The 25,185-nt window shown below is 43.3% G+C and overlaps 1 protein-coding gene across 2 annotated transcripts; it reads right to left on the reverse strand.

Moving 5' to 3' along the window:
• Nucleotides 1-270: 270 nt before the first annotated feature.
• Nucleotides 271-23,244, reverse strand: asap3 (ArfGAP with SH3 domain, ankyrin repeat and PH domain 3). Of its 2 annotated transcripts, none has more exons than XM_031847455.1 (26): nucleotides 22,853-23,244; nucleotides 19,902-19,974; nucleotides 17,478-17,623; nucleotides 15,729-15,803; nucleotides 14,793-14,842; nucleotides 14,189-14,312; nucleotides 13,058-13,143; nucleotides 12,660-12,735; nucleotides 11,521-11,607; nucleotides 11,159-11,268; nucleotides 10,309-10,381; nucleotides 10,106-10,193; nucleotides 9,733-9,781; nucleotides 8,798-8,964; nucleotides 8,520-8,653; nucleotides 8,269-8,360; nucleotides 7,972-8,152; nucleotides 6,950-7,035; nucleotides 6,705-6,820; nucleotides 6,551-6,618; nucleotides 5,697-5,804; nucleotides 5,289-5,490; nucleotides 4,815-5,082; nucleotides 4,314-4,566; nucleotides 4,004-4,135; nucleotides 271-3,726 (listed from the first exon to the last, which is right to left on the reverse strand). In XM_031847455.1, the coding sequence occupies exons 1-26, from the start codon at nucleotides 22,976-22,978 to the stop codon at nucleotides 3,652-3,654; spliced, it is 3,045 nt and encodes a 1,014-aa protein (XP_031703315.1). In that variant the 5' UTR covers nucleotides 22,979-23,244; the 3' UTR covers nucleotides 271-3,651. The 2 variants fall into 2 exon arrangements, with proteins under 2 accessions (XP_031703315.1, XP_031703317.1); XM_031847457.1 differs by having other exon boundaries at nucleotides 272-3,726; nucleotides 10,309-10,378.
• Nucleotides 23,245-25,185: the final 1,941 nt, after the last annotated feature.

The following is a 25,185-nucleotide window of genomic DNA, read 5'->3' on the forward strand; positions in this document are numbered from 1 at the left end:
GCTGAGACCAGAAAATAACCTTTGGTCTCACCAGATACAATCAAAGCATCACCTTACATCAACATAGCAACAGTCGTTGCATTACAAACATTTTTTATGGTACAATATACCATGACTTTGTAATACTTTTTATGAACAATTATTCATAAAAAAAGTCATAAAAAGTCACAGTATAGTATGTAAAAAAAAGTCAGTCATAAAAAAGTATGTTGTAAAAATTAAACTAAAGTCATAGTACAATATGCCATAAAATGTCAAAGAATGCCAAATAAATAATACCATATAGTGGCAATGAGGTCCTAAATATAACCTGCTTGTAGAAAATAAATGGCAAAATTATGATTATTCCACAGCATGTATACATTACGTTAAATTATATTTGTGTAGTGTATGTGTGCATGAATATACATTAAATGGATGAGGGCATTAGTGAATGAATGCATTTATACTACAGTATGTTTTAGAAGTAACATTTTAGTCCTCGTATGCATTAGTGCACACAGGCAGGCCTAATGGAGAATTGAGTGTGTGTGTGTGTGTGTATATGGGCTACTCGGCTGGCAGAGCAGAATAAGCCGTGGCATTATTATCCTGGCTGTTAGTGAAGTGACCGGTTATGTAAGTGACAGGTTGGAATTTCATCATCCTGGCTCTGGTTCAGAGGATCAGAACAGAAGCAACATCCGGATGGAGAACAAATGAGGCCGGAAGGACAGACAACTCGAGAGAAGACTGCCAAGAAAGATGTAGAGGGAGAGATTTAGATTTAGGAAGGCATAAAGGGTAGAAGGGGAGGAAATCAGCTGCGAGGAGGCCAGCAATGGTAGCAAGAAGAGAAAATGTATTTACAAAGGGTCCAGGCTTGTTTCACTGAGAGTAATGCCATCTTTTTTTTTTGGACAGGCCTTGCTCACACAAGTGAGTAGTTGAATTACACAAAGGTACGATGACTATACTATTTTACCATAGGCCAGAACTTGGATGTAATAGTTTTTTGGGAGAGAATATCAATGGACAATAGCATCAAAATAAGAATGACGTTTTGTTTCAAAATCAAATAGTTTTTAAGTCGTCTTATGGCACCATTGGTGTACGAGTATGTGAATGAGCATATGAAGATTAGATCCTGATTGATGGAAGAGGTACAAGGTACCACACTGCTAGAGTATGAATGTGAATGTGTATATGGGGTAAATGTTGACATGTGGTGTTTTGAATTGTCAGAGGACTAGAAAGGTGCTTTATAAATGCAAGTCCATTTGTAACCAAATGTTCATAAATGAGTTTGAGTCTATGGATTTTGAATTATTGAACTTTGAGTATCAAAGACTAGTATATGTGGAATAACATTCACCATAACATATTGCACAATCCAGCTAAGTGTGCATAACATTATCACGGCCACTAAAGACCCGTCACAATGATTATGCACATTTATAAGCTTTTACTAGGAAGTAGGTTTTACACGTGCTCTCACTCACTATTAATTTAAGCGATGCGTCCTTGTGCTGAGGATTAAAGACTTAGTACCTTTTGTCTGTAGTTGTGCTCTGGCTTTAAGACAGATACAATACATTAGTCCATTTGACTCATAACAGATACAGAAAAACACCACACAATAAGACTGTATGGCACTTTATTAAACATGTGTTATTTGTATTTACAAATAGACTGCCTAATATGAATGAATTCACTATTGTTTACAATTGACAAGAGTTCCTACTGAGTTTCACTGCTTTGCATTTATCTGAAAACATGCCCGTCTCCTGATTTGTTTGCTTAATACATCAACACTATAACAAGGTAATGGAGGCAGAAAGAGTGACAGGGAAACACACTTGTTTGTTTGAAGGTCTAGTGTGTAGCATCTGGTGGCATCTAGCGCTGAGGTTGGAGATCGCAACCAGCTGCAATTTCTCCAGTGTGCCGAGCACGCAAACGGCCCGTTCTAGAGCCAGTGTTTGGTTTGTCCATTCTGGGCTACTGTAGAAACATGCTATCTGGGTCCGTAAAGAGAACTTGCTCCGTATGTAGATATAGATATTAATGGCTGGGCTCATTCTAAGGTAACAAAAACACAATTTAATTTTCAGGTGGTAAACTAAAGAAAACCATTTCTGCCAATAGATCGCTTAAAATGCTACGCACTGTACCTTCACACTCAAATGATTCAAAGGAAGTGAACACCTGCTTCCTGTCTGCTTCTACTGATCACCGTCAGTGTTTGAACAGAATCCTCTATGAATACTGAGGAGGTGTCTATTCCCTTCTTTTTTCTCAGAGCCATTTAGACAACTAATGAAACAGAACAGAAGACACAAGACATTAGATCAGAGGACATCAAATTACCAACATGGATTAAGACTGTAATAAAAAACACTAATAATAAAATCCTTTATAATGCATAACAGCTGAGAAAACAGGTGATATATACTGTACATCAGTGGACATTTATATACAAGTTTGTACAACAAATCATGTGTAATAGCTGTGAAATGCGTTACATTTGTCACTAATGTAAAAAAGTGGAGCAGTTTAACCTCTACCCCAGCTCTCCATTCTTCCTTAAAAGGTTCCTAAATCGTGGAAGCTGCTCTGTGTGTAATGTAAGTGCAAGTGTGCTTGTGTCATGTATACCTTATGTGACGCACATGTGTCCACAGTGTGTGTGTGAACAAATTACTGCAGTGGGGTGCTGTTGCTAACAAGCTCTCTTTTAAGTGCCATTTCTGCAGAGTCTTTTGTTTTGTTTTCTGAAACACACCGTCGTTATTCCAGGTTCTCCTGAGACTAGATGCCTGGAGTCAGGAGAAACTGGATCCCCCCCGCAGGCAGTGAGCTGTGCCCAGAGGCAAGATGGCTGAGCTAAAGTTTCAGATCTCTGCCCAGGCGCCTGCCGTTAGGTTGGAGACAGACTGGCAGACACAAAGCCTCATTTAGAGTCCCAAGAGTCCCAAGGCAGGCTGCAACAGACCCTGAGCAGGTTCAAACCTCAACTCAAAGTCTCACTATACTATGATTTAACAGGCAGCTCTCAAACTATTTACATTACCCACCCTGCCAACTCTTCAGAAGATTTCTTCTCAATGAGTTTAAAGTGCCTTAAAAGGGGTTTTGCCCGGCAGGTAAGTTTTGACCCAAGTTACAAATCCTGGATCAGTATCGACAACTTAATTCTACATTATTTTGCAGATGGTTAATAGTTAAAATGGACATAATAGAGCAGTTTCTACACCAACCACAAATGCCTTCTCACCTATTAATAGTGATTCATGATTTTAGACAACTGCAGTTAAAAACCAAGAAGGGGGGGGGGGGGAATTGTCCTTGGAATGAGAGTTTATATGGGGCTCTGAAAGCCTTCAGTTCCCTTGCTGGTTTCCAGAATGAGTATATGTTAAAAAAAGTTATAAATTCCTAAGGCAGTGTCATTCACCCTGAGGTATCTTGTGGCTAGTATATCCTCATGTGGAAATGTTCTCAGGATGCTCAAACCCTCTAGTTTGAGATGGATCCAGGAGAAACCACTGTCCTCTCTCCGATAGATGAGTCCTCTGTGTGATGACGATACGTTTCCAGTAGGAAGCATCCTGTGCTGGTTCGGTTTCTCTGTTATGTTGCCATACGGTAGATTTCATATTTCCTGTCCCTTCAGTCTGTTAGTTTGTGTACATAGTTGACAGGAAATGTCCCACTCCTGGATGGGTCCCCCTCTATGTGACCAGCCTGTTAGGATAGAGATAAACAGAGCACTTTAAAAAAAAGCTGAGAGCTGAAAAGACAAAGACAATGAGCAAAGCAAACTATACAAAGCTACACAATACTTATCAATATTGAACTACTCACACATGTAAACATGTACATTGAAGCTCCCACTTACTGATCAGTATCCTATAGTTGTAGTGCAGTTTTGGACGTAATATTCTCGGAATAGTCTAAGAAATATATTTCCCTTCCTGTTAAATCTACAAGGCACCGTAGAAGAAGTTGTAGTTGCACTTACCCACCAGTGGGGGTCATTAGTGGCCGTGACCACAATGACCTCATCTTTGAAAAAGGCCAGCTGCTCTTTACTGACTGCTCTGCAGTCCACTAAAGCCCTGACACGCTTCTGATGTGGCCTGCTGCCAGAAACCTGAAGGAGACATGTCATATATTTACCAGTGATTTATGTCGACTGTGAAATCTCACAGACTGTTTCCTGATACTCCCCAGGGGGAAAAAGAAAAGTTCGGTGAAATTGAAGATTGTGACGTGAAGGACTTGATCTACAGGCTGAATGCAACAGAAAGAGGCTTCTATGTGATGTTTACCATAGCGTTCTTGCGGGGCCGTGGGACACAAGACACTACAGGTGAGGGTGGTGGTGCTGGAGCTGGAGCTGGAGCTGGAGCTGGAGCAGGAGCAGGAGCAGGAGCAGGAGCTGGGGCGAGGCCGGGACTGTTCCCCACTAAGCTGCAGTACAGCTCCTCCTGGCTGCCCACACAACTTGGAGACAACGCGCCACATTTCCCTTGGCTGCCTGCTCCACTGCTGGCCCGACGATATGAAGTGGTCTTCTCTGAACTGGAAGGGTGGAGAAGTCATGAAATATCTGTGATCGAACGAGGCCTTTATCATATAGAGTTGCTTTTTAACATGACAAAACAGAGGACAGCTAGAAACTTGTATAAGGCTGTGTAGTAGTAAAGATAAGGACAGTAAATAGTGATATTTCAGTTTTTGTCATTAGACATGGCATCATGGCCTTCTTTACACCGGATACTATTGTGTGGACAGAAACGTGTTATCACATCCTAGCAGCGCTGTCTCACCTGACGGGCCCTATGTGACTCTGAGAGGATGTTGGCGTGACACTGCCTTGAGCACCAGGCTGGCCATCCCAAGTCAGCCTCTGTGCCTTGAGCAGAGCTCCCGGTCCTTTGGGAGACCTAGGTGGTCTCGCCCCTTGGCCTTCTGTGTTGGATGAAGGGGTCTGATGTCTCGCCTGTGTCTGGGGACTGGAGGAGTGGGAGGCTGGGTTAGAGCAACGTCGTGGTAGGGCTTCCTTTGTTGTAACTGATATCTGGGGGTCCGAGCAACCTGTGGAGGGGGAAAGCGATGTAAAGAATTTAAAACAAGCGCAACAGCGTAGATCGTACGCGTTTATAAAAACATCCATTTAATTAAGTTGTTCATTCGCTCAAAAACAAATTACCTAAAACTTAATGTGTTGAACTGGCAAAAAATGAAATTGGGGCATTTTTATAATGCAAATAAGCCGAAGACTGTACGCTGCAGTAGCTCACCTCTCTGGATGGATTTAGCTGGCAGTGGTGGAGGCATTGATGTTCCCGAGGGGGCGCTGTTGGCTGGAGGATTACCATATAGAAACTCTAGGTTCTCATATGTCTGACAAGGCCTGCTTCCAGTATTACCACTGGCACCATTACCCATACTCCAGCGGGAAAAGGAAGTACCACCGCCTCCATTTTTGGGTAACGGGCTCACCTGGAAGAAAGTGGAAAGGAGCACAAGGTCATTTCTAGTTTCTCCTGAACTTTCTTTGTTTAATTTCTTTTAATTGCCTTTTTCTCGTAAGTAGAGTAGATTGCAGACGGAAAAAAAGGCTGTAAAATGCTTTTTTGGCAGAGTCAAAGCCAGTAATGAGAGTGTGTGTGTGTGTGTGTGTGCGTGTGCGTGTGTGTGTTGCTTACCCTCTCATCCAGCTCATCCTCGCTGTCATAAAACTCCTGAGACTGTGTCTCCCACATGAACTCCACATGGATCTGAGAGTTAAACTTCCCACTCTGGGCCAGCTCCAACTAAAACACACACAGAAGCACAAACCTTCAAACTAATTATGAAAAAAGAGAAAATGGGCAAAGACGAACAGGGCGTGAATCTATGTCAACACAATACATCACACATCCTTCTGCAATTTGGGAGGACCTATTAACTACCTCCTGACTGGCAATGATCAGTCATGTCAGTGTGACATTGGGTTCAGCAGATGTTTCAACAACAATTAAAACAATTAGGAATGAGCAAAGCCGGTTAAATTAAATAAAAGTCCTGAGGCCAGAGACAGCCCACACCTCATTGCAGCTTTCATATTAAAAACAGACCATCTTCATGAAAAATGTAATAAATTCAGCCAACAGGTTGAATTTGTGTAACCTTTTATAATCTCAACACAACAAGCTCGTAAAAGAAGGTTGTGCGTAATCAAACAGGATATTACACAATGCAGGTCTGATTCAGAGGGGCAGAATTCCGGTAAGAAAATAGAAAATTGTTTATAAGTGATACACACTGGGACCTGATGAGGATAAGATTGCGTGTCCTGGGAGTGAGTCCTGAGCATAGCTCTGCTGCACGGGGAGTTATTTCAAGGTAGTATTTCCAGCTGTGGAAGTTGTCTTGTTTTGTTTCTGGTGTTGGGTTTCGGGTAGAAATCTCAATGTTGCAACTTGATTCCTCAGTTGAATTTACCTCCTTACTGTGTGTGTGTGTGTCTTACAATAAAAATACAAAAAAAAAAAAAAAAAAAGAGAGAGGGGGGTCTCACCAGCTCGACACACTGTGCATGCTGCAGCTTCCGTGCAATATCAAGGGCTGTTTCTCCTGCAGAGTTCACTATAGGACATTTGAATGAAGAAAATGGTTTCAGTATTTATTGATTACACTAGGTGAAAGAAAAATAGAGTCAAAAAAAGAGTTACCCGTTTGTAGGGCTGCCTTTGCTTTGAGCAGTAACTTGAGAGACTCGGGCTTGTGATGCAGGACGCTGTAGTGAAGAGCTGTGTTTCCTTCTGCTGTTCTCTTCTCCAGACAGTTGCTGTAGAGGGAACAGACAGTACAGGCAGATGGTGTTAGATGTCACTAATGTACACTACTGATTAAAGCGCGTAATCCTCTTCATGCAAAGGAGATGCAAATCATTCATGACTACTTGTCAGTGTCTGACCTATTCTGGCAGAGGAAATCCACAAGTGCCAGAGAGCTTCTTTCCTCCAGACGCACCGCGAGATGAAGAGCAGTCTCTTTGATCCCCTTAAACAGGAAGAAGAAAGCACCAATGAGGCCAAACTGTTGACCCTCAGAAAAGGTTCCTAAGTCAGTACACCAAGTGGCTGCATTTTGTTTCTGATAATCGAGTCTAAAGATATGCAACTAGATTACCAGAGGAGCCAATGCCTGACCCTGACACAAAGAACTCATTTGTGTTTGCGTGTTAAAAAGTGACACCATGCCGAGAGCTTTAAGTGTTATCTGTTTATGTGAAGTGCAAAAGGAGGGGCAGGAGAGGAAGAGAAGTGCCTGCGTAAATTCAATGAGCTCGTCTCACTTTTTCCTCAAGAGACGTGAGCTCTGACCTTAAAGCTGAAATAATAAACGAGGGCCAACCAAAATAAACAAACACACTTATACGCACACGGTGGAGTCAGCAGTGTTACATACTGCTTATGCGGAGCAGGAAGTGTATGACAGGCAGGGTGGAATGTGATTAAAGACAAGAAGACGAGCAGCGGCGGGGGAAAACGAGACAAGTGGATGAAGAGAGAGAAAAAAAGGGGAAGATTGAATTAGAGGCCAGAAGAGATGGGAGGGCCTGTGATTTACCCACCCACACAAGAGGACAATTAACACATATTTCACATACTGTAAATATCCACACACCTCCTACAGTCTGAATGTTGTGGCCTTTTGTAACACTTGATTCTATTTTAAGCCATTTCCTTCAAAGTCCTAAAGTGACATGAACATGTTAGAAACATTGCACCAATGTATGTGGAGCTGTAAACAAGCCCGGTGGGCGGCCTGGTCAGGATGCAGCGGCCATTCATCACACATGCATGACATCTGTGGGAGTTTAAATGTGTCAAGAGATTGTAAGGATTTACTACACACATTCCCACACTAACGGGACCCATGTCGGGGAGAAAAGCTGGAGTTTGAAATCCACTGGTGGCTGTAAATTATCCTCACCTGTCCATCGCTCAGTGTGAGCGGTTTGGAAATGTCCGCGCCCTCAGCGTAGAGCTGTAGAAGAGAAGTGAGGTTGTGACTCCTCACAGCATCGTACAGCCGGCCGGGGTCTGTTTCTTCTCTGCGCAGGACGTACCGACGCTCGGCGTACTTCGCCACAATGTACTCCTTTCTGGCGTTCCTAGTTGTTAAATTAACACGTTTTAATGAAAAAATACAAAAGATATAGATCACTGAATTGTCTTTTATTCCTTTTGAACAATCAGATTGTTAGTTCAACAGAAATCGGGGACTCACATGTCACTTTGTGGCAATGGTTTGACAGAGTCATCTGGAAGGCCCGCCTCCATGATGTCATTGAATCTGGTGTTGCCAATACTGACAGCCAACTGAAGGGACACACAATGCAGCCACAAAGATGTGATATTAAAGCATTTCAATGAAAAGCAGACGTTAACATAAAGTCTAATTAGTAAATCCTGACAATACAAAAATGGATTGTGTCTGTTTTTGTGTGAAAAGTTTGTTTCCGTGGCTGTATTTAGTACCAGAAGCTCAGAGGTGCTCAGGAGGTCCAGGGTGAGTGACTGGATCCTGGAGTAGTGGACACCCAGCTCTCTGTGGATGCCAGAGCACTCTATACAGGTCAGGATGCCCAAATTGGTCGACAGCCATGTTGGATCTGAGATACACAGACACAAAGAAGTCAAGAGACTGTGAAACCCATTAACACAGCTTGAATTGATAAATGTTGTTTATGAATATTGCATTAAACTGGTGAGTGATTTGCTTCTACAATGATCTTCAACAACATAGACCGGCTGACCTGGCGCTCCACAGTCGGTGCAGGCCTCGTTGCCAGGCATGTGTCGGAGCTCGCCGATGATGCTTCGGGAGAGTTCCTGGAGCCCGCTGTCCTGGAGGTGGAGCTGGTCGCCTACCAACGCTGTGTTAAGGGCCTCCTCCTTACTGTTCTGTAGCACTGACACCCAACTTAAGTACAGGGGCACAGACATACAGAAAACAAGAAGTTAATAAAAGATGCAAAATGTTGTTTTTCCCCCAAATTCCACATTTTGTAACTGCTCACTTGGAGGGAAAACCAAAGCATTGATCATTTCAGTCTTTTCCCCTAGAAGATCAAAAGTAGTCCACCATGTGTTTTTGCTTTTGCACTCTAGTGATTAGTCATCATCACTCTCACTTTCATGAGTTCTCTACCACCCGGACTCAAACTGAATCACACGTTCTTTATGAAGGTTCTTCAATTCCCTTCAAACCATTTCCATCTCCCTCAACTCACACATCACATCAAAGAATCTGCCCGGAGGCCCACACACAAGGGAAGGGTAAGGGACAGAACCGCCCCCCCCCCATGCACTCCCCTCAATCCCCACATCACAAAACAACAAAGTCCCCTTGCTCGCTGTCTGTGGCTGCAAAGAGAAGTCCCACCCAAAACCAGCTGGGCCAGTGGGCTCCTAGAGGACAGCGCTTTCTTTCTGCTTCATTTAGTTTCTCTCCCTTTTTGGGGTATTGTCAGCCCTGCATACATCATCAGAATAAATACAATCTTTATCTTTCTGTATTATGATATTTAGTACACTTCTCGGCCTTCTCTTCAAGTGCGTCTTTCCTACAAAGACATGAGCTCAAATAAAAAAAGGTGCATGACGTGTAACAACTTGTTTAGACAAAGACAAAACACAAGAGGTAAGAAAGTGAATAACATCAGCAGGTTACAGTAGTTTCAACACTTACATCGTACATTCCTGCTCGTCTTCTGCCTGGAAACGGTACGTCCTATTATCTAGGGAGGAAGAGAATCAGTGGTTAGATGTTATCAGTGGATCTTTAGAAGAAAAAAAAAAAAGAATCAACAGAAGAGTTAGAAATAGAAATGGCATAAAACAAGCACACAATCACCCCTTTGTCACGTCACAACAGTACATTAATCATAAATCATCTCTGGCATCCATCCCATATAAAATGTGTCTGGTCCCAGTTTCTATCAATGTGGGGACCAGATAGGCAAGCGTCCACACAGCTGCACTGCACGTGACTCTTAAAGAGTCTTTCATGATGATATGTGGAGGGTAAAGTCTTCCGGGTCCAAAGTTAGGAATGAACCTACGAGTGACCAGGTCAAAGGTCCTCCTGTCCTCTGGGTTCGGGCGCACCTGACAGGTCAGTAGGTTCAGCTTGGCTGGCGGTCGATTGATCTGAAGATAGACACAGGCGATAATGTGAGCGCGAAGTGGAGAATTGGACAGATTTCAGATTACACTTTGATCTGAAGCGGAATGCTTGGTGGCAGTTCAGCCCAGTCATCCTCACCGTACTGTGAGAAATTGTCAGGCAGCCAAATTTCACTCCACACTTCCTCTTCTGCCAAACCTTCCTGATCCTGCTGGATGACACGCCAAAGGGAGAGAAAAAACAAATCTGAGAAAAAGAATGTACTGATTTTAAACACAAACTACTGAAGTAACATCATCAACCTGAAGGATTTCTGTGCAGCACATTAAGAGATAAAAGTGTTAACTTAACACTTGCATACTGGTGATCTACACACTGTGCTGGCCAAGCTAACTCCTGTTTACAGCACTTCACTGTTGTTTTCATTATCTTGCTGAGAACGCGTTCTGTTTTGTCAGTGGCCTGAGGAAGGATTGCTCTCCCTCGTCTCCCATTCACCCTTCTGAACCACATCCCCTCTCCTTATCTTACTGTAATCGAGCTCTGTGTGTGTGTGCGTGTGTGTGTGTGTGTGTGTGCATGATGCAAAAGCTGGATCCGTTCAGTTGGCGAGTCTGCCAATAAGTTTCACAGGAGGGGCCCCTGCACGGATCTTCATCTCACAATAATGAGGACCAGGTGGGGTAGACAAAGTCTGAAAACCCCCCTTCTCTCTCTCTCTCCATGCCTTACTTGCTTTCTGTTCACGACTGCCCTCAAACAGCAAAGTTTATCACTTTGAAAAATTATTAGTTGGAATATTAACATGAAAGTAAACCTGGGAGTCTACAATACATTAAATTACTTAAATTACATGATCGTTTATAGGTTTTACCTTTTGATCTTGTTCACATCTTGTGTTCCATGTGTTTTGAATTCTAATACAATACTTGTATTATAACTGGCTGTGCCGTGACATTGGGACGCTGTAACCAATGCTTTTACTCACCCATCACTCTTCTTGAGCAGGAAGCCAGATTTCTCTGTCCCATACTTCTTGTTGCCCTGTGGTTGGTGGATGCTGTAGCCATTGCCAGAGTTCTTCCTGTTCAGATACTCCTAGGATACAAACAGAGATTTAGGACTTTACTTCAAAAGCATGAGGCCAGCTCTGAAAATCTAAAACAAGTGTGGCAATACAGAGTAATCCGATAGCATCAACTCGCAATTAAAGCCGTCTGCCGCTGGACATTTAAGAGCCCACATCTTGTTTCTATGTTGAAACAGTACAACTGAAGATATTGAATCTGCAAATGTAAGGTACTTTATATATAATGCGTATAGCAAAGAGACATTATATAAAAAGCATACCTCTTTCCCCTCCACTTGCAGAAGTAATCTGAGAGAATCCCTCAACTGAGTGAGTTGTTTTACCTCCTCGTCCTGGTCCAGGCGCACCTAAAAACACACACCACAAAAGTCAGTTTATTCAATTGCAAAAATAAAGAAAATAATTGGAAGAACATGTTTTTGTGTTTTATCATATCCCGTGTTGTTGTTTTTTTCATTTGTTCCAAGAATTGGGTGTGGAATGACATCAGAGCTTTGTGTAATGGCCCAAATAATGCAGAACAGAGCTCAGTACTGGGGTGCGTCGTCCTAGGAGGTTGTGCATTTTGTATTAAAGCAGCAGCAGACTGACCAGTCTTTCATGGTACATAAGTCTGTTTAACTGAAATATTTCAGCATTTTTCCAGGGAGCCATAGCATAGATCCGGGTCTGAATTTCCTTCTTAATGCTGAGGTCTGGCATGCCTGAGCGGGTCTCTGTTCCGCTTATGCAGAACCAGAAAAACCACCAACGTCCTTAGTGTCACAGTTTAGTCTGTTTCCAGGGCTCTCTCCAGAAAAGGGACTGGAAACCCGACGGAGTGGTTGGAGAAATAGGTGCGCATCAGGGAAGGAATGAAAATAAGGGATGCTTTCTGTTTCATCTTTTGGAAATTGGGGGAAGCATTTCTTGGAATAGGCTGCAATAAGAGTCTCTGCCTGTGGGTTCAGCTGGGGGGGAGGAGGGGGAGAGACGGAGGCTTTGGCTGTGGTGAGAGAGTAACAGAGAAGAAGTGCTATAGGAGGTACTAAAACACATTGTGATTTGCAGTGAAAGCTTTACTGCTTCTTAAACTGTGTTTAAGAAGCAGTACCTACTGTGACTGAGAAACAGCTGACAAATGAAGAAAACAACACAAGTGTGAGGGAGGATCGGGGGTATGATAACATTAATATGTACAGTATGTTCACGTGTTGTGTTCTTTAAATTGTGAACCATCAGTTTTAGACAGTCAGGGCAACAGCAGTAACCACAGACCCTAACCTTTGACCTCTTAATCATGATGAATATCATTCTGACATCATAACAAAGCTGGATAATAACAATACTAGATGACTGACACACTGGTTGGTGTGATGCAGGTAGACAGACAGACCAGCAGCAGCTTCTGTGTATTTACCGTGTGAACAGAAGCAGCGAGCTTCTCGATAAAGGGAGCGAGATTCTCTGCAGCCTTCAGCCCATCCTGAAAGAAACTGAGAACAGAGAAAGAACAAATGCTGAGTCATGATGATACTTCAGTCCAAACATCCAAGTGCACACCGACCAAAACATTGCATGCCAAAGCTGTGTAAGCAACTCTGTTCCCACATAAAACTCTTGGTATGATTAGAATAGCTTAATGGTTAACAACAGTAATAATAGCATGTAAAAGAAAAATGAATGAACCTCACTGAAACCAAATCCATGTGTTTCTTAGGCCAGGAAAATATGCTGGTTCTTATTTCACTTTCACAATGTAGAACAAAATGGCAACAAGGTAAAAAAATAGTAAAGGTGACACCGGCTGAGACTGACCTGAGCTGGGCCTGGAAATATTTGATGAGGCTCTGGAGAAGATCAGGGCCCTGACGCACTTTGAGCTCCTGGATCTTCAAAAGATACTGAAAGCATAAACAAAAGACTTTTAATAAACGATCCAGAAGTGGCAGCTCTCCGTTTTAAAGGCCAGATGGTTCCACGGAAACATTGAAGGTTGAGCCTATCGACCACGGATGAGTGCAATATTTATATATTTGCGGTATTACAAACTGGGTCTCTGTGGCGACATTCTCGGGCACTGCTGTATTAAGTTACTGCTAATGCAAACAGAACATCTCCTACTGCTGCAGCTTCACATGTAAAAGAATTAAAAGCATTTAACTGGCCGGACACACATCTTAAATATCTTGTTTTGAGCGTGTTCTTATTAATATGTAGCTCCTTACTTTCTAGGACACTTCTTCTACACAGACACATAGAGCAGGCTTTATTCTGAATGATTTTCATCCTGCACACGTCCTCTGTGTGGAAGGAATGACTACACTCTCTGCTCCATGAAACCAAAGTCTGAATCTGTCTTTTTGTAGCTGAAGCAGAGACAGGCTCAGTGAAGTGTTTCTCTACTTTGTGTACGTCTGTGTGTGCTTGAGAGTGTTTTTTATGTCTGCAGTGTGAAAGAGAGGAGGACAAACGGACAGAGAGACGGAGGGTTCGAGCGGTTAACAAGTGCAAATTCCATTTTCCCTGCCTCTCCTCTTTGTCTCAACAGCTGGTCTCAGTCAGGATTAGGCTTTTTTTTTCTCAGGGCTTTTTCCAGCTACATGTGCACTGACACACTAAGCTGAGACTGTATGTAACAGCACTGGCAGAGCATTAGACAAGGGTGGGTGTCATGAAGCATCTGCCTTTGAACTGCACTTTCTAATGTGTATAACCACGCTCTACTGGAACTCTGCAAGACGCAAACAACTCACGTACGTCTTTCTAAAACATGTTTTTTCCATCATAGGAATTACCGGAGAAAAAGGCGGATTGACCCTGGCCATGCAGTGGACCATGGACGGAATATGGAATCCACAGAGCAGACCACCCATGTGAACTAAACCATCACTTCAGGTAGGGGAAAGGTCTCTGGGTCTGGTATTTGGACTGGCACTAATCCCTCACCTCACACATTTGCAGCTGAAAGGTCCTTCTCTCTCTCTCCATGTCCTCGCTGCCGTCTGATCCCTCCGTCTTGATCAGACCCAGCTGCCTGGTCTTCTCCTTCCTCTCCTTCTCTAGCTTCCCTCTGATGGGGGAGGGAAGGAAGAGGGGGGAGGGTGAGAGCATTATTGATGTGCACCATGTACCTAACAATTCTTTTACCTGTCTGATCAACTGTAATGATTAACTTTTTAAGCGTTTTTTTCCCTCTTAATCATTCAACTTCCTCATAGACAGAAGGTAGAGGAAGTTGAATGAAGGGAAAAAAGGGAGAGGGGAACTCTCCTCACAACATCATAAAACACTTTACACCACCTGCCTACCGTCAGAATGAGATCAAATAAGGCTAGGCCTTGGGGAATGAACTATTATCCTATTAACCTCTGCTGTTATATCATCTATGACCCAGTAAAACACGTGCCAGGTGACTCCCCTCATCTGTCTGAGGCTTCAAGTCCTTTTCTCTCATGAAGCGATCAGGCTTAAAGATGAAGAAGTGGACTATAATCACACAATGTGTCGCCGTATGACTGCGAGGTAACAAATGAAGTGTATGGTTAATTACATTTTGATGTCGTAGTCCTTCCAGCTCTTCTCCATGTGTTTCTTAAGCTCCTGCAGAGAAGAGAAGAGCGTTGAGATGAAATGGTGAGCAGTCCACATACAGTCAGGTGAACTGGTTATTATCTGCGTAGATCTGGATAGAGCCAGACAGGTAATGCACAGACACATGATCACTCACATTATGCTAACTAGTCTGCTATCTGGCTGAACAAGATTCCAGTAGCACTTTGTCTCCCTTGGCAGTTATAGTGAAGCAATGTTCAGCCGTCAAATCAGCTGTTTCAAAGACAGGGCAGTGACAGGAGCTTACTAAAGCATTAGCTTGTTATTACTCACTAGTCTGTCGGCGAGGCAAATAAAAAGGGACAAATACTGAGCAAGACAGATCGGTTCAGTATCGGAACGTAGCTTAGTCTTACTCATTAATCTGCATAAACAGCCGCATCTTACCCAATATCTTAGCAGGCTGAGCTGCGTCTACGGCAGAGACAGAGAGGATTACCTGCTTTATGAGGAAATCCACCCTGAAACTGATTTTACATTGTGATGACAGTAAAGTCAACATCAACAAACGCAGACTGTATTCCTGAGCTGCAGAAAAGCCCCACATTACAATAACACCAACAGGGGTGCTGTCTTGAAAGTTGTTCCTTTTATTCACTGTAGAGCTTGATAATAACTTGATTTAATATCATTTCAATTAAAGACCAGATATGGTTATTTTGCCAGAATTCTGGAATCTACCGCTAATGTCCACTTTACAGATAAATGATATAATTTGCTTAAAGTATTGGTCTGTAGCTGAGTGAAAGGAAAATAGACTGCTTGGTGTTGTTTACACAGGTGTTCTATCACTGTTCTAACACAAGTATGCGTATAACAGTTTAGCCAGCAGTTTATTACTATTTAATACATTTGTAATAAAATCTAGACTCACTAGTCGGCTGTCCCGGAGTTCTGACTTCAGCACATTTTCCAAAGGAAACGCCATGATGTTGTTGAGGTTCTGCACCTGCAACAGGTAAAAAGCAAATAAGCAAAGAAGTTAAAATATTCCACATCATGTTACAGGAGGCCCTTGTCTCTTACAGTATGAGCAAACACACATATACACACACAGTATTACACACTCATATCTCCCTATGGACCCCCATTTCTGGGAATAAGTGTGGATAATTCAAAAACATGGTGAGTCATTTTGAGCTAGTAATTCATGAAAAAAAAAAAAAACACTGGTCGATAATCTACATCATTAAGATTTTCGATCCAAGTGGGAGCATGACGCAATGACATTTATTGCCGTTTGTGATCTGACCTGAGTCTATAGTGGCTCTGGGGAGAATGAGTCACAAAACAACCAGCATAACCCCGACAGGTTGCTCTCTACAGTAATTCATAATTACCACAAACCCCCCCCCCCCCCCCATAGAAATACATCACATCTTCACTGCATGCAGCACGGCTACATGCATTCATTCATTCATCTCCAGCCCAGCAGTATCCTGTTAACCATGTTAGTATCCAGGAGGATTAGCTGCACCCTGCTATTAACATAAATAATGTCCAACCGCTTCCGCACTGCAGAGCTGACCTTCATATATTGACACAGAGGCCTGGAGGCTGGTAACATTGTTTTGGTTGGCATCCAGAAGTTGAGCTAAATAATAGATAATACACGGAGTTCTGACACAGGTGAATACAGGTCAACATCATGACACAAATAAATCCAAGCATGCCTGCATGAACAGTGGGACAAGTCGGCCTGTCACAATAACTACTTTTGTTGGATCACATATTGTTTCAAAAATAATTGCGATTAACGATATTATTGGTACTTTAAGACCATTTTATGCCACTGATATAATGATACGTAAATATGCAAGTAAAAGAGCAATGAACTTTAAATTCTTAAAAATATTCAGACATTGAATTTGGAATATGGACTCTCAGGCTTGATTAACAATAACGCCCAATGTCTTATAATGGCAGGGAAAACCCTGCAGTTTATTCTGGCATCATGTGGCTAAAATGTTGGTGACATTCTTATGTAAACAAACGGATCGCGGTCATATCCATATATAGTACCATTCGTAGAAAATGTAAAAAGGATCGCGGTCATGTCCATGTATTGTACAATAAGTCTTTCACATAAAAAAAAAGACCAAGTTTGTGTCAACTTATTGTACGATAAGCCGAAAACGTAATCATCATGACAGGCTTCGGGACAAACATGCAATCACACATGCATGTCATTAAGGGACAAGCTCAGGTTGATTTTGCACAACCAGTGTGTGTAAGACCCAGTCTCCCCTGTGAGGCCTTGATTGACACATTGGAGGGAGTGTGTGTGAGCCGGTGTGTGTTGACACACACGTGGAGGTCTGGGATGAATTATCATCGCCATAGAAGCTATCAGTGGGAGGGTTCCGGACGGCCCCAGTTTCTGGAGTCAAGGAGGCGCGATCACGCAGCTGTTGAAAACCTCTTTACTGTTGCGGGTGCACGCACAAGGAGAGATCTGAGGTACTTTCACATGCTGCTACATTCTTTTCTTTATTTCCATCCCTGCTCCCTCAGTCCTCCTAGATTTTGGACGTGTGGTTTGAACTCTCTAGTAAAGCTAATTTGAGGAAGCCTCTCCTTTCCCTTCCCCTTTTTCCTCCACACTCATCTCCTCTTTCCTCACCAGATTTTTGAAGAGGGCTGTCACCTCTCTGGTAAACACAGCCAGGTTGAGGAACCCTGTGGAGACCTCGTTGTTGTCCTGGGTCAGGTGGCTATTCCCCAGGTTCTCCAGCACCTCGACATACTGCTCCTTGTTGTCCACGTGGGCTGAAAAACAAGCACATAAAGTAACTCAGACGTCGACAGCTAAAGGTGACTCAGAGTTGAGTTACATGTCGGGAAAATCTTAAGAAGGCAGATTGACTTGCAGTATTATAACAAGCATGTGGGATAAATTAGTACTGGTTTCTACCCATCAGACAGGGAAACATATCGGGACCCATGCTTCTCTGGGGCTTATAGGTCACTGACCTTAGAGTGCTCTCAGTCCGTTTAATTTATGTGGAAAAGGGGCTGATGGAAAAGACTCTGGGCTCCAGCTGCCACCACATTGGTTTACATTTCACTACATTAAGTTTTACCCCAAAGCTATTTTAAAGTGAGGCTTAGATGAGGACATCAAATAAACACAAGTTGCAATTCAAGCCCTGTGGAAATCATATCAGATGACTTTGGAAAACCCCCAACATTAAGGCAAAAATGCAATAATTGAATTATCGTTGTGGATAACAATTTAAGGAAGTGGTAAAGACACATATGACCCAGACATCTGCAGAAGTGTCCGACGCAGACTAAACAGACAAAAGCAGAAATAAGCAGGAAGTCTAGTAGGGTCATCTCTTCTGCTCCAGTTTCGACCTCAAGACAAATGTCTGGGAGACAGACTGACTCCGTTGTGTTAACTAGTTAAAACAAAACTGAAACATTTAGGATGACACAAAAAAAAATTGTGAATTATGTATGCAGACACGCTGCAGGATGGAAGAGACAAAATTAAGGGGAAGCAGAAGAACTGAGACTCCACGGCTGCATAAAAGATAATATACAACAAACAACATACATGCACCTATCAAACAAACACACCACTGAGTCACATAGGAGCTGAGGGGGATGATCTTACAGCCGACCTTCAGAAAAGATACCAGCGGAGCAACTCAACTCCCTGACCCCTCTGCCAGAACACACACAGACTTGCAGGCCACAGCATCTTGGCAGAGAAGTGGTACTTAGCGGGTTTATGGGAATAGAGATCGAAAGAAGAGAACGTCTCACCATGTGTGTGTGTGTGTGTGTGTGTGCGTGCGTTTAGCATGTGTGACAGAGTAACGAACCATCAGACTAGCGTGGGGGAGGAGAGGGCGTACAACTGTGTCCGTATGCGTGGTGAGTCAGACGGTCGATAAACATCAGGACTGATTTAGGGGTTCAACAACATAATGACAGAAGGGGGGGGGGGGGGGCGCCATGGTCATATTACTAGACACGAGGAAGAAATAAAGAAGTGGAGTAAATGCGTATGGAGAACACCTGCGGAACACTACTCTGCAGCTACAATGGATCATATACGGTTGATTAATTCTGGGCCGCTGGCTCTCTGACTCATTTTTACGAGAAAAAAAAATTACTAAAATGGGAAGCAGATTCGTAAGCGAGCTCAGAAAAACAACTTGAGCAGCTCCTCTGTTTCTCCCGCACATTTTTGAGGTGAACACTCACATCTTGTGCATGTTCACTTCCGATAGATCCGCAGCAAGCTATGGTGACGTACTGCAGTGACACATACGCACACTAACAAAACATTCACTCAGTGACCCGGTGCATCTGTTGGGTCGCTGTGTAGCACCACGTTGTTGCTGAATACAGACGTACCATTTGCTTTAACACAGACGCACACACACCACAAAACCCTACACTCTGTGTGGATATAAACACAATCAGCCAACATTCCACGCACTCTGGTCCCATAACAAGGAGCCTCACTCATAAACACCTCGGCCCACATGAGCTTCATGATGTCCTCTCAAGTCTTGTACAACGAACAGCTCATGCTGCCATAATAATGGCTGACCTTTACTTAAAAGCTAGATTCGACATGCTTCATTTATAGGGACAGACATCCAACTTCATGGATTTTGTAACTCGTCAAATATTGTATCGTAGTAATGTATTTACACACTACAACTTACAAGATGGAAGTTCATTCTTGACCTGGTAAATAGGAGTTTGACAAACTGAAGGTTTTTGTGGAGCTTCCTTCTGTATCACCTGGTCCGTGTGCTGATGGAAGCTTTGTGAAAGCTAGTTCGTGGCCCTCCAGTTGAAATTGTTTTGTCAAAGAACCATTTCCAAGGTCAAGAATGAACTTTCATGCATAACTTTAAGCCAACATGGATCAGAAGACCTCAAAGTGCTACTTGGCTACTGAGCCAACTGAGCTAACGCCAACAGTTGAAAGTTCTGGAAAAAGCTCGTAATTGAGCCTTGAGCTGAACTAGTAATGTTATTTTGTGAATGACACTATATTATGTGAGCCATTGATACTTACAGAGTCCAGAAGTGTGTATAGATTTGATCATTTTCTTCATCTTGTGTAGAGTTGTGTAGTCCATCTCCAGAGACTGAAATGACAAGGAGACAAAGATAGGTGTGAACATTAAACAAAACAAAGATGGAGAACAAAGGTTTAACCCAACTGAATAACTGTGTGTGCTTTTGGCTAATCTGATTAACTAAATAACTGCAAGTTTAAAGAAGATACATACTGATGCACGTGTGTGTGTGTGTTTGTATTAGTTATGCCAAATTTTCTCACGGCGTGACTAAAGGCGAACAGGTGAGTCAGCACTTGCCAGCAAGACAATCGTCTGCAACCCTGAATGATGTCAGTGCATATATTTCACTTTTCAGATTGAAGCGATACTTTCTCTCATTGAGACTCCTGACACACAATGTAGCCAAAACGCAGTCAGTTGCTTTCAACACGGTTTGAAACTACACCCTGTTTATTCTCCTTACACAGGCCACTTGTTTTACTGAGCTAGACACGCTGCACTCCACCTACATGCCACTAGAAATTGCTTTAATGAGCCAGTAATCTAGACTTAACAGAGACGCTGCCTTGTTAAGATGCTGTTTGCATGCCCGAGTCGTTCCCGCTCAAGTCCACTCCCTAAGTGTTGGTTCTCTAATTAAAAGGTGGTGTCTGTGTAATGCAACCCTGCAGACAATGAATGGGAAAGTGATTTAGTGGAGACTGGGGATGGGAGTCGCTCGCTGATGCTGCTGCAGTTTCCTCTACTTGGTGAGTTGGTTGGCAGACCGGAGATAAACAGTGGAAACAAGCTGGTGCAGGTTAATAGAACAGGTTGTGTTTGTGGAAATTGGTGGAGACAACCCACCCCTCAGTGGAGACAGACAAAGGGACACACACATCCCCTCTGGAGAGGGTAATGAGCTCCACCCATAAGTGTACTGATGTTGAGAAACTACAATGTCTTTTACAGATCTTTTTGTGCCTATTTCACGAGGTTGTGTGTTCACCTGCTCTCAGGGTGTGTGGCGACTGCTGTCAGCAGTGCATGACTAACTGATATCTGATCCTTATTTACCACGTTAACTAGCACGGTGACATACTTAGCCGCAGGACAACCTACAACAAACACGTTAAACATGAGAGAAAACTTTAGATCTGTACCTAAGAAAAGCATGGATGGAAATTACACTAAGCCAATTGTAGCTTAAGTTACAGCAAATGAAACCATTCCTTATTCCTGTCTTTCTCCCTCTATCGTTGCCTCTAATCAGGAATAATCAGTAACAAGCAGCAGAGTGTGTGTCGGGCTAAATGGTGTCTCTGTCTCCCTGCCCGACGCCGTAACCGCACACATGCCCACACTTTAACCCCAGCCATTAATCAAGCCCCGTCTCTGCTGAGAAGACTAAACATAATAACCATAGATCTATCTTTAAAGGGACAGTTGCATTTACATCTGTGTGTGCGTCCGTCTGTCTGTCTGTGGGTAAATGTGTAGGATTCCAACATGTCCCTCCCCAGAGCAGCTATTCCGGCTATGTACTTTCCAGTAAGCCATGGTCATTAATAAGAGTATTACGCAGCTGAGTTAAACTCTTTATAAACCCTGGACATCTTTGCTCAGCTGTCATTTTCTAGCCAGGATGAAGACCTCAATGAAGACCTTTCATCTCGTACAGACTGTGTGTGCGTTACTGAATCATTTATCAACTGGATTCCATCATCTAATATCAGTGAAATGTCAGAACATCTGCACTATAGACTATAGACATCTTCAGCCACATGTCATTTTCGAAAACGGATCCTCAGTTTTCCATTTGTAACAGCAAACCCATGGTGATTGAAACTGATGTGAGCTCTAGCTGAAACAGAGAGTCACAGTTACAGCAGAACATTGAACCACACTGTTATATTACAAGGAAGACAGGCGGGGAAGGACCAACTTGTGTGCACACTTCGATTTTTTTAGTTTTTTGGTAGAATTCACAGCAGCCCGACTATTTCCTCCTTCGACAGGGAGTTTTGTGAGAATAGATTTCAAACAAACAAACGTGCGCAAACACATACACACACACACACACACACACACACACACAGACATCAAATAGGCCTGGAGCCAAATTACCAGTACAAACAGACAAAATGCAGAGACTGGCCTTAACAGACACGCTTTCAAGCACGCTTTACACTCACAAAAACAATACCTTACTCTGTCAAAAGGACCACACTCATTTCTGGCATGTCTGCTGTGGGTGTGTGTTCTGTTTGAGTCCCATCTTACAGTCTGAGGCCAAGTAAACTCTCTGTGTGCTTCATTACCTCATGTAACCCTTACTGAACCAGGACAGCCTGCACTGAATAACCATGAGTGCCAACATCCAGACTTTTAATGAAGACAGTACCACTACACGCAGGACACACAGAGAAGTTGACAAGCAGGGCCAAAAGAAGCCATTTATCAGTGTTGGGTCTCCAGTTGTATTAAACTGTTATAAACCACGTATGACCTGTCCAATTGTCCAGTTCAGAACCAGAATCTTAGTCCCATGGCCTTAACAGGGGTCTCAGAGAGCACCTGGTGACCCCAAAATCTGCACACCACTGGTATGCATCAATAACATGAGTTTATGCTCATAAAAACACATTGCACCTGACCCACTGTTGATGTATCCCGTTAGCATTAGGTAGCTATTACAGCGTTTCGAATGGGATTTGGCAAAGTCTTCATCTTTATCTCTGTGCTCATTTCGAAACAACTTCACAGAAACAGTTTAACGACATAATGGTCCATTTTACACAGTGCTGTAAAACACCCAACGGCAAAGCTTTCACTTTCCCAAAAGTAAGCTAGCTTAGTCCACAGGTGAGTGCAAAGCAAGGCTATGCTATGCTAGGCTACATGGACAGGTAAACAACTGACAAAACGTGCATGTGTGTCTCTGTACCGCCTCCCCCTCTCTCACCTCGTCCACGGTTGAAACTGTGTTCCGACAGTCGCTCATTTTGGACAGGAAACTTGAAGTCCCCGGCGAAGACAAATCCTCGTTTGTCAGGACCAGAAAGTCCGAAATGCTTATTCGCTCCGGCATGTTTCGAGCGAAACGGGCGTCTGACAATCACTGGGGAGAAAAGTGAGCCAAAGTTTCACGCGCGCAAATAATTCCCATTTGAAGAAAAATGAATGGTTTACTCCTCCATTGTGTGCAAGAAGGCGACTAAAAGAGACTGTATCCCCCACAGAAAGCGGATCCCTAAAAGTGCCTGTAAGGTAGAAAGTTGTCTAAAGTCGGACCTGTGTCCTGACCGAGTTTGGGCTCCACTCTACGAATGTGTGCGCGTGGAGGTGCGCCACCAGCGCGCTATTGTCCGCCCCGCGAGGGAGGGAGCGAAACTCATCATCACGTGGGAATGTTTGTGCTTTCTGGCACTCTGAATAGAGAAAAGAGAGTTTGTGTGCGTGCGTGCGTGTGTGCGTGTGTGCGCGTGTGTCCTCTCCCTCGTCTCTTTCATTCTTAATTCTCATTTCTTTGCAAACTCCAAACGTCTGCAGTGTGGTGGTCGCCATGGATATGCATAATACCTCATTCACAGACTAAACTGAAGGGGAGGAATTTCATTGGATGAGGTGATGGTTTTTGGCTAAAGCATTGCAGTGAGGCTGAAACCAACAACTCAAAGCTCTGATGTTTTGCCCAAAAAAATGTGACAGATGAAAAGATATTTTATGTGGGGGGGGGACTTTTTGCACTGAAACACATGCAGTACTTCAGCTCACGTTCATCATAACTAGGGCTTTTGCAGCTCTGTGCAACTGCCCTTTAATCAAGAGTTTGGAGGTGTAACTCCCTCTTGGCCATTCCGTTGGCTTTAGGCTCCAAAGCTTCTTCCTCTTTCTTCTCATCTTATGAAAAGGCCTTTTTCATTGAGGGAGGATTTATGAAGACCCTCCCCTCTGACCTTCTGAAATCATCTGACAGAGTGAACGAAATGGAAAGAGTGCATCAGAGAGGTGGAGAAAAAAAAAAAAGCACAAGAGTTGTGTATAGAACATAACTCCTGCATGCCTGGCATTGTCACGCCTGTCAACTCAAAGAAAAGAGGTGTATCACTGAACAGTGCCGCTGGGTGAGCAGTGATACAATACACTATGAAGTGCAGATGGGTGATTTTAGGAAGCCGCATCAAATACAGAGGCTGCCTTTGGTTCGACCACAAAACCACATATTTGCCTGTACATTAGCTTTATAAAGGGATAATTTGTCCCAGCTCTATAGGCAACTTGACTCACTTTAGGCAAATAACTCACTTTGTGGTGAGGTTTTTTTCAGTTCTCTGTAACTTCTTACTGTCACACAGTGAGTGAAGGAGAACAGTTGTGTGTCTTAATGTGCACTCACAGTGGTACTGTGTTTATATTCACAAGTCTGTTTGCTTAGCAAAAAAACTCACAAAAATGCACTGTATTTTACTTGCACACACATGCACACTCACATACACAGCCATTCGTGTAGAACAAAGAGGAGTGCTTATCAGACATGTTTCTCTGGAGGCACAAAGTGAAAATCACTTGATAACAAAACAAATACCGGTTGTGTTTCTTCATGCAAATTAAGGCAATTCAAAATGTGAACTAAAGTCTCCAGAGGGAACGCTGAGGAAACGGTCTCTTTGACCTATTGAGCAGTAAGAAAAAATGTCCGTTCTTGTAAGGAAGTGAGGGCACGCGACAAACTCCAAACAATGCAGAGCCACATAAATAGGTTTGCTGACCCAGTTTACCAGGGCCTCATTCACTCATTGTTCCTGTATGCATGTGAGAGAACATCAGTGAGGGAAAGAGGAAAAAGTGCTACAGATGAAGTTTGCATGTTGTACATGTCGTTGTGTATTGTAATACATTTCCAACATGTGTTTTTTTTGAATGCTCAGTTTGCATGCACACATTTTTAGCATGGATGCCTGTGCTGATGTAATGCAGAGGCTCGCTGTGTTCCCAACAATACCCTCCTTCAGTTTCTTTGCGGCCCCTTGTAAAGAAGCAGAGCCTTTGTGCGTCTGCCAGCCTTCCAAGCCTGGGTCCTATTGTAAAACTGAGCAAACCGGTCTTCTCAGGCAATGCTCCAACATAAGAAGAACACAAGGTCCAAGGACAGGGAGGGGGGGAAGACAAAAAACACGGGGAGCCGACAGAAGAAAATAGTTTCGGAAGGTGGAGGGACTGAGCGAGGGGGGAGATGCACAGCACAGGGAGGTGGAATGACAGAGGAAAGGAGATAGATAGAAACTTCATTGTCTG

This window comes from Anarrhichthys ocellatus, unplaced genomic scaffold (genome assembly GCF_004355925.1).
Source record: "Anarrhichthys ocellatus isolate YVR2014 unplaced genomic scaffold, GSC_Weel_1.0 scaffold7, whole genome shotgun sequence".
Lineage (NCBI taxonomy): Eukaryota > Metazoa > Chordata > Actinopteri > Perciformes > Anarhichadidae > Anarrhichthys > Anarrhichthys ocellatus.